This window comes from Pungitius pungitius, chromosome 20 (assembly GCF_949316345.1).
Source record: "Pungitius pungitius chromosome 20, fPunPun2.1, whole genome shotgun sequence".
NCBI classification, from domain to species: Eukaryota; Metazoa; Chordata; class Actinopteri; order Perciformes; family Gasterosteidae; genus Pungitius; species Pungitius pungitius.
The window spans coordinates 11,769,737-11,781,827 of NC_084919.1; the positions used below are offsets into that span (position 1 = coordinate 11,769,737).

General features: G+C 41.0%; 1 protein-coding gene across 7 annotated transcripts in view; it reads left to right on the top strand.

Annotated features, from left to right (window-relative positions):
* ryr3 (ryanodine receptor 3) overlaps positions 1-12,091 on the top strand; it is a 79,961-nt gene that overhangs the window by 44,680 nt on the left and 23,190 nt on the right. For all 7 annotated transcript variants that reach the window (XM_062559598.1, XM_037449838.2, XM_037449839.2 and 4 more), the window contains 14 exons: positions 86-286; positions 1,508-1,610; positions 1,928-2,062; positions 4,124-4,397; positions 4,524-4,638; positions 5,687-5,819; positions 6,866-6,969; positions 7,602-7,737; positions 7,855-8,038; positions 8,641-8,743; positions 9,176-9,296; positions 10,369-10,538; positions 11,034-11,254; positions 11,759-11,849. In XM_062559598.1, the coding sequence (XP_062415582.1) occupies positions 86-286; positions 1,508-1,610; positions 1,928-2,062; positions 4,124-4,397; positions 4,524-4,638; positions 5,687-5,819; positions 6,866-6,969; positions 7,602-7,737; positions 7,855-8,038; positions 8,641-8,743; positions 9,176-9,296; positions 10,369-10,538; positions 11,034-11,254; positions 11,759-11,849 (2,091 nt within the window). The remainder of the gene's footprint in view (positions 1-85; positions 287-1,507; positions 1,611-1,927; positions 2,063-4,123; positions 4,398-4,523; positions 4,639-5,686; positions 5,820-6,865; positions 6,970-7,601; positions 7,738-7,854; positions 8,039-8,640; positions 8,744-9,175; positions 9,297-10,368; positions 10,539-11,033; positions 11,255-11,758; positions 11,850-12,091) is intronic.

Below are 12,091 nucleotides of genomic sequence, written 5' to 3' on the forward strand. Positions count from 1 at the left end.
TACAGACAGACAAAGAGAAAGATAAACCATTACTGCTGAATGTACTCTAGATTACCATTCTAGCTGATTGATGTCTTCCTTTCAGATGTGTGAGCTGCTGCACTACTTCTGTGACTGTGAGCTGAAGCAACGCATCGAGGCCATCGTCTCCTTCTCCGACAGCTTTGTGTCCAAGCTGCAGTTCAACCAGAAGTTCCGCTACAACGAGCTGATGCTGGCGTTCAATATGTCCGCCGCCGTCACTGCCAAAAAGACTAAAGAGTTTCGTTCCCCCCCACACGAGCAGGTACTATACTGCAATGGACCGTACACAATGACAAACGGATTGCATCCAGTTAGAGATGTAATTGGTTTGCGGTGTTGTATCTGGAGACATAAGCATTGAATATACTATATATCTGGTTGTTTACCCATTCATTACCTTATCAACTACCTTTCTCTTTGTTCTCCTTTTAAAACCACGGTTTCTGATGCACCGCTTTCTTATGTATGAAGATGTAAGATGCATCAATGTAAGCAGCTACAATCTTGCTGCTATAACCAAACTCAAGTATTTCAATGGATCTCAGCTCACCCCGTTTAACATTCATGTTTCTGTCTGTTAGAATAGAGCGGTTATACAACATGATCTTTGCTCCTCATTAGCCACAAGTCCCATTTGTTTCTATTTCTTCACAGATCTTTTCCACACATGTAATAGCATTTCCTTTAAGCTGCAAACACTGATGCTTGAGGTACTATAGTACTCAACAGCAGGTGTATACTGAGGACAACATCCTCCAAAGTTTACTGTATGTCCCTAATGTGGTTCATTAAACAGCCAGAATAGCCTTAGCTGGATTCTGCATCCGCTCTGCTCAAGGTAGAAGCTCTTGTATATAGCCTGTAACATACAGCAAACATAGCACATTAATAGCTATTCAGAATCATTTACCATTGTAAAGATGAGCACAGTCACAACATGCTGCATATTTCCTTCTCTTCTCTCTCTGAACATGGAGTAAGTACCCTTCGTTATTTGAAAAACACAGATTTTGATGATTGAAAATCCAGGAGGACAGAAGGTGAAGAGAGGAGGAAGGTCTAGGTATAAGAATGCCATCATTTACAACAGATTAGTGTGCTTTCTTGCCACTTTTGCTAACAGAACATAGAGCAGACAGAAAGTAAGCATCCCTACTGGTTTAGATCGGCGGCGAAAGGACAGAGTCATGAGACTTGAGCATCCAGTCTGAACCGGACGTCAGATTATTTCTGCATTGATCAGGCGGGTACTATCTAGACAGCCGCATGAGAACTAACTGCAGGAGACGGCAGCCGCTTCTGCCGTTGTGTTATGACTCTTAACGATGGTGCTATCTGCTTTGTATTCCAGCCTCCATTTATTCATGCTTTCACACACCTTTACCCCTCCGGCTCATCCCTCCTGCTCTCTAAAACGTATTTTATATTCACTTCCCCACTCTCTGCTTCTAACATTATTGTTGTGTTTGTCTGTTTCCTGCAGATAAACATCCTGTTGAATTTCAGTGCCGGGGAGGACTGCCCCTGTCCCGAGGAGATCCAGGACGAACTCAACTCCTTCCATGAAGAATTGCGACTGCATTGTGGTTGAGTCCAACTACTTTCTCGATTCTTTAAAAAAAAAAAAGTGTTGATTTTGGTTCATCCATTGTACAGAACTGAGGAAGGATATATTCTCGGACAAAAGGATTCTTCTTGATATTTGACCAAAAGACTGTCAGTGGTTTTTGGGGTGTTATAACCTCCGGTCGCATTGATTTAAGGTTATCTGTTGTCAGAAGTAATATAGTACCAACGTACTATGTTCTCACATAGAAGATTATTTTTACTGATTTGCTTTACTTTTTGAACCCTTGAAACAAAAACCTACATTTCTGAGAAGGAAATGTGTTTTGCCTTGCAGGAATTCCTGTGGAGGAGGAAGAGGAAGATCAGGACACCTCGATAAAAGGCCGTCTGCTCGCTTTACTCTACAAAATCAAAGGTCCACCTCAGAAGACCGAGAAGGAACCGTCAGAGATGGAGCAGGCTGCTCCCAGTAAGTAACTCTGAACACCAAAAAGGAACATTTCTCAACATCTTATATAATGTTGTGAAATTGTAAATTATTCAAATGCATTCATAATTGAAGGGATTAAGGATCGGATGCAAAGATTATTTCTGTAGTTTTTTCAGACGGTAAAATGTCAAACCACAGGAGCGCAGGTGTATTTGTAAACATTTTTAACTGACACTGGGGAATCAAATTAGGTGCAAATAGACTCGTTTTTGTTGAATAAATTCTCTGTGCTACACAATTTACTCCATGTTCAAACAAATGTTTGTACTACCTGTGTTAAAAAACACCATATTGGTATTAACATACATATATATATTATACAGAAGCTAAGAGCCTGCCCGGCAACTGGTTTAAGAAGTTCTTTGTTTCATGCTGGTGCCTGTGGTTGTATTATCCGTTTCTGTTTCCCTTTGCTGAAAGCATGGCTATGTTCCGTTTGGAATAGTACTAATACTAAAAGACTATATTGCTATGAATTTTAATGCTTCACTCCAGCATTCCGACTTCCCACACCTAGCATGCATTATTCAAATGTTTCTTAAGTGAAGAGATTATTGTGGAAGACCTGCATGGACTCTTCCACATCACATCATGATGATCCTATCAAAGTGTGATAATACATGATGAGCGAGAAAACTGGCGGCTCCTCTTCAATTTTAGAAACAGCCGCATGTTGAGTGTATATTTGCAATATACAGTAGCTTGCAGACGCGGTAGTTTGAGATAGTTGGTGATGACGATGATACCAGAGCCCTTGTTAGGACACAACGCAGAGCAGATGTGAATCTGCGAGACCTTCACCTTCAGGGTGGCTGTCTCTCTCTCTCGCTCTCTCTCTCTCTCTCTCTCTCTCTCACTTTTTATCTGCCTCGTCCCTCATTAGGATTCTGCTCAAATGTGACCCTTTGTTCGCCACAGATGTTGGGCTGTTAGACCCAAAGCGTTAGCAATACCTTTGGAATATCAATGTACGATTTGGAGAGGTGCAGCATTTAGCTCCGGCCGCGTCATTTATCACTGCACTTTCTTTGGAGTTGTTCAGAGTTTCATTATTGCTTGTCTGTGAAATTTAAAATTGATTGAAGTTTTACGCAGACAAACACCTTAAAGAACATAACATAAAACTCCCTTTGGTTTTCCCTTTTGTTTCTATAATCTTGTACTTAGTGATCTTCGATAAATGCATTAATAAAGGACAGACTTTTGAGCTACCCGGGGATCAGAGCCCACACCTGTTTTTTTTAAAGAGTGTCTGAATATCAGAAATGTTCTTCCAAGTAATCAAAAGTTTGAAGGACAAGCAAAAGTTAATTATACCCAAACCGTTTAAGTTCACCTTACTGCAGGAAGAAAAGGGTTGAGAGCAGGAGGAGTCATTAGAATTTTACTTGAAACAAGATCCATCTTTATCTTCTAATCCAGTTTTAGAGTGATAATAAGAGAAGGTTGTTAGTGTTACATTGAGTTTTGCCTTGTTTAAGACTTGGGAACAATGAAGCAATATAAAGAATTCCTATGTTTAGACAGGGTGTAGGTGGAGTCGTATAGATCTGTCTCGTATTGTGTATACATCATCCAAAAATCCAATTTCAAATCAAGTTACACACTTCATTTGAGATTAAACTATTTGCTATGCCAGAAATATAAATGTAATAATCACAGTGCTTCTGACAGCCAACAAGCTGTCCTGGATACGTCTGATTATTAGCAGCAGACATGTTTGATGGAGTAACCTAGCTGAGTACCAAATGCATTACAAACTACTTTTCACACTTTTTTTCACAAAGAATTCCAGCAACAGTTTTATTTCACACACAACCAAATATGTTGCAACAGGATGCCATTTTACACCTTTTAATTGTGGCTCACATTATTGCCCATTCTCAGTACCATTAGTTTAACAGTTTGTTTTTCATGTGCTCCAATTCCTGTATTTACTTCAGTGGAAATCAAAGGGCAACACATTAACATCATTAACCATATGCACTTAATTAACTATATGATTACTCATCCATGGATTTTGAATTCTCACTGCTCTAGCCAACCTGAAGGAGCTAATCTCCCAGACCATAACCAGCTGGGCTCAGGAGTCTCATATCCAGGACCCACAGCTGGTCAGAGTGATGTTCAGCCTGCTGAGGAGGCAGTATGACGGCATCGGGGAACTGCTCCGGGCCATGAAGAAGTCCTACACCATCAGCGCCGCCTCCGTGCAGGATGCTATTAACCTGCTGGTATCGCTGGGTCAAATTAGGTCTCTGTTGTCAGTACGCATGGGCAAGGAGGAGGAGAAACTCATGATTGATGGACTCGGGTAAGAGAATGATTACTTACCCTGTCATTATCAAGGTCGGACCATTTTCTAATGTGCTGTGCAAACTGCCTCAAAGAATTCTGATGCAAGAAAACTTTCACTAAATATGTTTTCTGTTATTTCCAGAGACATCATGAACAACAAGGTCTTCTACCAACATCCCAACTTGATGAGGGTGCTGGGAATGCACGAGACCGTCATGGAGGTCATGGTCAACGTTCTGGGAGGTGACAAGTCACAGGTATGAAAGCACATTGGAGCTCAGTTCAATTCATGCGCCTTTAACTTTTATCTGGAATCTCTGGGATGGGTTGTGTATTGATTTCGGGAAAGCACTTTGTATCCTGCGCTGTTGAAGCTAGCCAAGATCAACAACCGAATTCTCAGAAAAGCCACAGTGGGTAATAGAGAGGGGCGAGAAGGAGGCCTCTCCGGCCTGTCCTTTTCGGGCCCTGCTGACAGAAGCTGAAAGAGATGGTTGTGATTTAATGCCACATCCAGTGCCAAGCGTGAATTACGCCCTAGACAGAAAGACCTCAGCGAGACATTCAGTGCTTCACATCTGATACTGAACGTCTCATCACAGTCCCGGACATAAATTCCAGACCCGTTTAGGGTCACTTGATACGCGGGCCTCGCTAACTGTGGCCATATAAAGTGGCTTTACCACCGCTTGTGTAAGTGTAAAAGCTTTGCAAACATTCATCCTACATTCACAAAATGATGTTAGAATTCTGTTAAATAATTAAGGAGCCAATGTATAAGAACATTTTATTTTTAATTAAATTTAGTTTTACAATGCATGGCCATTGTTGCCCCACAAGTAAAGTTTTCACAAAGGCCTAATCATTTTAGAAAGGGGAAATTACTTAGTAATGGTTGCTCTTAGAAGTGGAAACCATTGCCATCATTGATAGTTGAACAGTTAAAGCAACTTGTCTTTCAACGTTGACACAAAGTACTTCACTCTTAGATTTATGCTCACTGAACGTTGGACTGAAGCCACACCAGAAGGAGGCTTATAAAGAGGAAACCGCTTTATATGCATGAGGACTTGGAGGTGAAATTACTTTCCAGTTGTGTTCTCAACAGAATTGAAAAGAATAGATTTTATTAATTGACTATAATTGGCTCTTGGTAAGACACGGGATACTTCCAATAGATTAGAATTGCCAATGACAACATCTTTTTGCTTGATCATTTTCAAAGAATAATGTTTGTGATATAAAAAATGAGGGTCCGCTTAACAACAGCACATCTTTACGTTTGTGTTTTATTTTTTTTCACAGGAGATTGCGTTCCCAAAGATGGTGGCCAGCTGCTGTCGTTTCCTGTGCTACTTCTGTCGTATTAGCCGCCAGAATCAGAAAGCCATGTTTGACCACCTGAGCTACCTGCTGGAGAACAGCAGCGTTGGGTTGGGTGAGCACTTCACTATTATTGTGATAAAGGAATACAAAGTTTATAAAATGTATGGAAAAATGTCAATATGAAGGCTGAGCATAGGGTAAAATGATGCTTTCAGATGAGGAATATGCTGTGGTGAGAGAAAGTTAGAGGCTTTAGTGGAAGAGAGAAATATGTACAAAAGAAGTCAAAGAAATTACATTTAACTGAAATCACACTGAAATGTTTTCGTTTTCTATTGCAAAAATAATGTAAAATGTTCTGTGGGACTAATGGGTTCCTCTTGCATGGGGGCTTCATCCGCTATTTGAATTTCAGACACAGACGTATCACCCAGGGTACCTCAGGGTGTCAGTTTAGTGAGTGAAAGAGGCAGAGAAGGAGGCAGCTGAGCAGAGAGCAAGGCAGAGGAACGAGGGACCGGGGTTATTTGGTCATGCAGGGCAGAACTGATGAGTCACTGGGCTGCGTCTGCTGCTGCGTCTGTTAGTAAAGCTCCCGACTGAAGGAGGAGATGATGCACACAAGACTGATGAATGCTAACACACCAGTTCATTATGCCTCAGGGGAAGCATTTGATATTTGCTTATTTATAAATCAGTTTTTAAAGTTATCAAGACATTAATTGACATTAATTACAATAAGGAGTATTGAAGAAATTTGGATACACACATACCCATGACTAGTGATGCATTTAATTCAAAACATTCTATATATTTATATTCTGTATATTTTATAATATTTGAAAAAAATATGTGTTGTGTTTGCGACTCTAGGTGTTAATATTTTTAAATCAATACAGTATTGGAGCTCTGCCAGTTCGAAGCCTTTTACTATTTTCTTTCATATGGAGACAGACTGCCCCCTGTTGTTTAAGACAAATATAAAGTTTTTGCTCTGCTGTTAACACTGTGTGTGTGTGTGTGTGTGTGTGTGTGTGTGTGTGTGTGTGTGTGTGTGTGTGTGTGTGTGTGTGTGTGTGTGTGTGTGTGTGTGTGTGTGTGTGTGTGTGTGTGTGTGTGTGTGTGTGTGTGTGTGTGTGTGTGTGTGTGTGTGTGTAGCCTCTGAAGCTATGCGCGGCTCCACTCCGTTGGATGTTGCAGCCTCTTCGGTGATGGACAACAACAGTCTGGCTTTGGCCCTGGAGGAGCCTGACTTGGAGAAGGTGTGCTACTTGAGCGCACAAACTAACATCTTTACCAAATGGTTGAGCCTGAAATTTTCTGCGATTTACACTATTATTGAATCCTTGAAATTCGATATTTGTTCTGTTCAACATGGCCTTGAGTTATTTGTCGTAGCAGATATATATGCTGTATGATAGACTTGCATTAGTATAGAATTAGTTTGCTTGAATTATCCTGGTAGTTTGCTCGCATACGTCAAAAGGTTAAACGATTATGATACATACAGATATTGGGAAAATATTAAGGTATATATTGTGCATAAACGCATAGCTTAAACATCTCAAGATAATATTTCTTAGCCACCTCCCCCAGCCCTGCTTGATGGCATTATATCCTTTTATATTAAGAATTGTATTTTCTGTGGTATTGGCAGATTATTATCCTTCCTTCTTTTTGCAAATCCTCACTGCTGTCCTTTTGTGTGGTAAAAGTAAGACAAATAGAGAAACCTCGAGCCACCCCAGTTTTCTCATTAATATAAGATGTATGATTTGAATAAGCTTGCCCAGAAAATGCCTTCAAGCCTTCACTGTTTCTCACATTGACAGTCCAAAAGATGAATTATGCCATTATGATAGCCAGCAGGGAAAAATCATTCCTGTCTGTGTAGGTGGTGACGTATCTGGCAGCCTGTGGTCTTCAGAGTTGTGCCATGCTGGTTGCCAAGGGTTACCCAGACCTCGGCTGGAACCCTATAGAGGGCGAGCGCTACCTGTCCTTCCTGAGGTTCGTCGTCTTCTGCAACGGTATGTCGACTTTCACTAGGGCCGCGCGGCGGGACCACAGCAGACCCGTCCTTCTGTGAGTAACTTCTATCGTCACCCACGAATGTCCGCCTCCCCCCGTCGTGTTTGTACACCCAGGCGAGAGCGTGGAAGAAAACGCCAACGTGGTGGTGAAGCTGCTGATCAGACGTCCTGAGTGTTTCGGCCCCGCCCTGAGGGGAGAGGGAGGTCAGGGCCTGCTGGTTGCCATGAAGGAGGCCACCAAGATATCTGAGGATCCTGCCCTGGACCTGCCCAAGGCTTCCTCTGTGGCCACCACTGGGTAGGAATCCACAGTGTTTTGACATTCTGTTAAAGGAGCAGCGGAGCAGCCATGAGATCCTCATGAGACACCAAATGCCCCACCGAGCACTGACTAGTGTTTAAGTACCCCGTTGTCATTTTGGTGAATTGTGCAGCAAAACAAGCATTATTCTTAGTTATCAAACTAATTAATCGTACTACAACAGTTTAAATGTCATATTGTTCGTTCATTGTGAGCAGAGTGACGTCCAATATTCATTTTTACAGAGTACTTGGGAAATCAAGGAACAGGTGGAATTACTCGTTGGATGATTTAAGGAACCAAACATTAAAGTTAAAAAATAAAGTGACATCACATCATTTTGAATGATACACTGACTGTATTTTTAAGGGGTAATTTAGAGAAGTGATTGGGAAGCGCCTCAAAATAATTGCGTCCATTTCATGTATTGTGCCAAGATATTGTTATAATTCTTCACATAACTGATATATCGGTCTTCTGGTATCCATTTTCTTCTCAAATTACCTTGAATAAAATGACACGTGAGTTTATGCTTCCTGATGTCTGTATGACTACGACGTTTTGCACCATCCTAGATATGTGTGTTTTTTGCATTTCAGCTCTGGTGAGGAAGAAGGAGAAGTTATTCACATGGGCAACGCCATCATGTCGTTCTACTCAGCTCTTATCGACCTGCTGGGACGCTGCGCTCCAGAGATGCATGTGAGGAATGACTTTCATGTTATGACCATCCTCTACAGAGGCCACTACAATTACCTGAATTAAATAAGGAGTGGAACATTGGCCCAGAAATACATTCCTTTTTAATGCTTATGCTTATTCTGCGCCTCTAACAGCTTCTTTTCACGTCTTTTAAATTAAATTAAATTTAAACAACATAATATTGTTGAGAACATTGGTTTTAACAATAACCAAGAGTTGTCTTAGTGTTTGTCGATTTAAATTAAACTACTGAAAACTGCACTGTAACTATAAAAAATATAGCTTTTCTAATTAGTTAACCCTAACCCAACATCCTAAACAAGGAAATAACGCTATCTGAATCATTTTGATATTTTTACTGTGACCCATGTAGTGTTTGATAAGGCCTCTACTGATAAGAAAATATATTTATTATATTTCTGTGTGTTACAGCTTATCAATGCAGGTAAAGGTGAAGCACTGCGTATCCGAGCCATCTTGCGCTCTCTGGTCCCCACCACGGACCTGGTGGGCATCATCAGCATCCCCCTCAAAATGCCTGTGCTCAATAAAGGTATGTGTTGTGGTGGTTGTCTCATCTATTTCTATATGGTCATGCTGATGTTGATGGTTGGAAAACAAAAAATAAACACGAAGCTGAACCCTTTTAGCCACAGAAAACCAGCAATGGTAAAAAAAAAATGTAGCGTGGAGGAAACCTGTCATTTGACACGGAAACTAAACCCCAACTGATATAGAAAAAAGCTGCTTGGACTCGATTGAAGACTGAAATGGGGTTTGAAACCTCTTTCGGCTTCTCTTCTTCTAAAATTCTTTAAAAAAAAAAAAAATCTATCCGACAAGGTTTTTCTTTTTGTTTATTTCTTTGTTCATTTGACATCTATTTGTGAGATTCATTCCTTGAGGTCTCTTCTCTACAAGCGGGGATTGTCAGGGATTTGTCCCTTAACACCCGGTAGAGGCTGTCTGTGAATGTTTCATGAATGTTGGTAAATTATTCAAACTTTTATGCAACTTGGCTAGGAATGTGTGACTATATTCCCTCGCAATCGTGCTACCATTGTTGTCAACAACGATCCAACAATGGTGCGCGTGTCGTCTCTCTCTCCTACTGAAACTGATCCCACTAACTGGTAACCCATTTAAATTCAAACCGGGAATACATAAGCTACCATACATCAGATTCTAATAAACGAATATGCTACATTACCTCACTGCCTAGAAATGTGAACAAAGTGTTGTGAAATGGCCCAAGTGCACTGTGAGTCACACTGTCAGATCAAGGCAGCTAAAATAAGAGCGCATATCTGCACAAAAAATGTGTCATATCAGGCAAGCTGAGGAGTGAAGATCCCACTTTTTATACTGCAGGGAAACATTCTGCCAAAAAAAGTGTTTTGAGTTACTTTGCAGCTTTATGAATTAATGAGTTAATGTAGTTATTTCAACTAAAATCATTTTCATCACTATTCTGGAAACAATACCTTCACGTCAAATTTGATGCATCTATTTTTGAGGTAAAATGGAACACTAAGAAAATAACTGAATGCAATATATAAATAATAAATACAATGTTCCCACATAGCCGTTGAACTTTTTCCCCTAAACTGTGTTTAAACCTCCAGATGGTACAGTGACAGAACCAGACATGGCAGCCAGTTTCTGTCCGGACCACAAGGCCTCCATGGTGCTCTTTCTGGAACGAGTGTACGGCATCGAGGACCAGAGCTTCCTGCTGCAGTTGTTGGAGGTCGGCTTCCTGCCTGACCTGCGAGCCTCTGCGTCCCTGGACACGGTGAGTAATAGAAAACCCACAAAACTTGTAGTTTTAAAGGCCTGAGCAAACCTGCACTTTCAGACATTGGTTGTTCCTCACTGTATCCAATGTATCCTAAAGGAATACATTTAATACATTTAAAAGAATACATTTAAGTATTTTAGCCTGTAGTTGCAGAAAGTAGAAAGGCTCTTTCCCCTCGTGTCTAAGTGTTTAAATCACATATTGCATTTCTTACTGTACTGCTGTTGTCGTTATAGTATTGCAACTTAATTAAAATACCTCCGCTCAGCGCAGCCTTCTATGCGTATCAAGAGTGGAAGTGGTCTTCAGGTAAAGCTTTGAAAGGAAAAGAAAAGACATAGTGATGAATCGCGTATTGATTTTATACTACTAGACCTTTAAAACATTGATTGTTTTAGCTGGTGCCCAAGGGCCTGTTTTCACGGCAACTTCCGACGTGTCCTGTGCGTCTTCATCCTTTCGTTCCCATGTGTTCATTCTGCTCCACAGGAAGTGTTGAGCACCACTGAGACGGCGTTGGCCATGAACAGGTACATCGGCTCGGCCCTGCTGCCGCTGCTCACCCGATGTGCCGCCCTCTTTAGCAACACCGAGCACAACGCACAGCTGATTGACTCCACGCTGCAGACCATCTACCGGCTGTCCAAAGGACGCTCGCTCACCAAAGCCCAGAGGGACGCCATCGAGGAGTGTCTGCTGGCTATCTGCAAGTAAGGGAGGGAACGCGATGAAGAATTGTCAGTACCGTTATTGTTTTAAACAATGGTACATTTCATGGGATTTATTCTGATTTGTACCGTAACACTACTTTTTAAAAATATCTTATATGAATTGTCATTTGAGTGGATATTTAAGATGTTCAACGAGTATAACTGCAGTACTATCTAAACAATTTTGACTTATTGACAGAATTATCCCACAAATACCTTCGTGTTGTAACCACATGATGAGTTTAACCTGAACTGACCATGAATGCTGCAGCTTTCTGATAACATTGCCCCGTAGATACTGCAAAATTTCAGAATATTTGCCCTCAGTCGATATGAGAACATATTATATTTAATTTGTTGTGTCAAACTTGGTCTTGAGGATAATACATTACATTGAATCTGCAATTATTGGAGCTAGTGTAACAAATGTGTGATATCTAGGGAGTCTCCACCCACTGCTGGTGTCTTTTTATGTTTAAGTAACGTAAATCATACATTTCACAGATACCTGCGTCCCTCGATGATGCAGCAGCTACTCAGGCGGCTGGTGTTTGACGTTCCCATGCTGACTGAATACTGCAAGATACCCATAGGGGTGAGACACTTGAATGGTTTCTTGTCACTACTGTGCTTGATTCATGATTGGAAACAAGAGTTGACGCTTTTTTTTCAGGATCAATCTGACCATTGCATGTTTCACAAGCCATTTATCCTCCTCATTTGCTGTGTGTTAAACACCCAGACATGATGTTTCCTCACCAAAGCCTTTCTTTAAGGTCCATATGAAGTCAGGTGGCATAAGACATCATGTATTTGACTTTCTATACAAGAAATAGT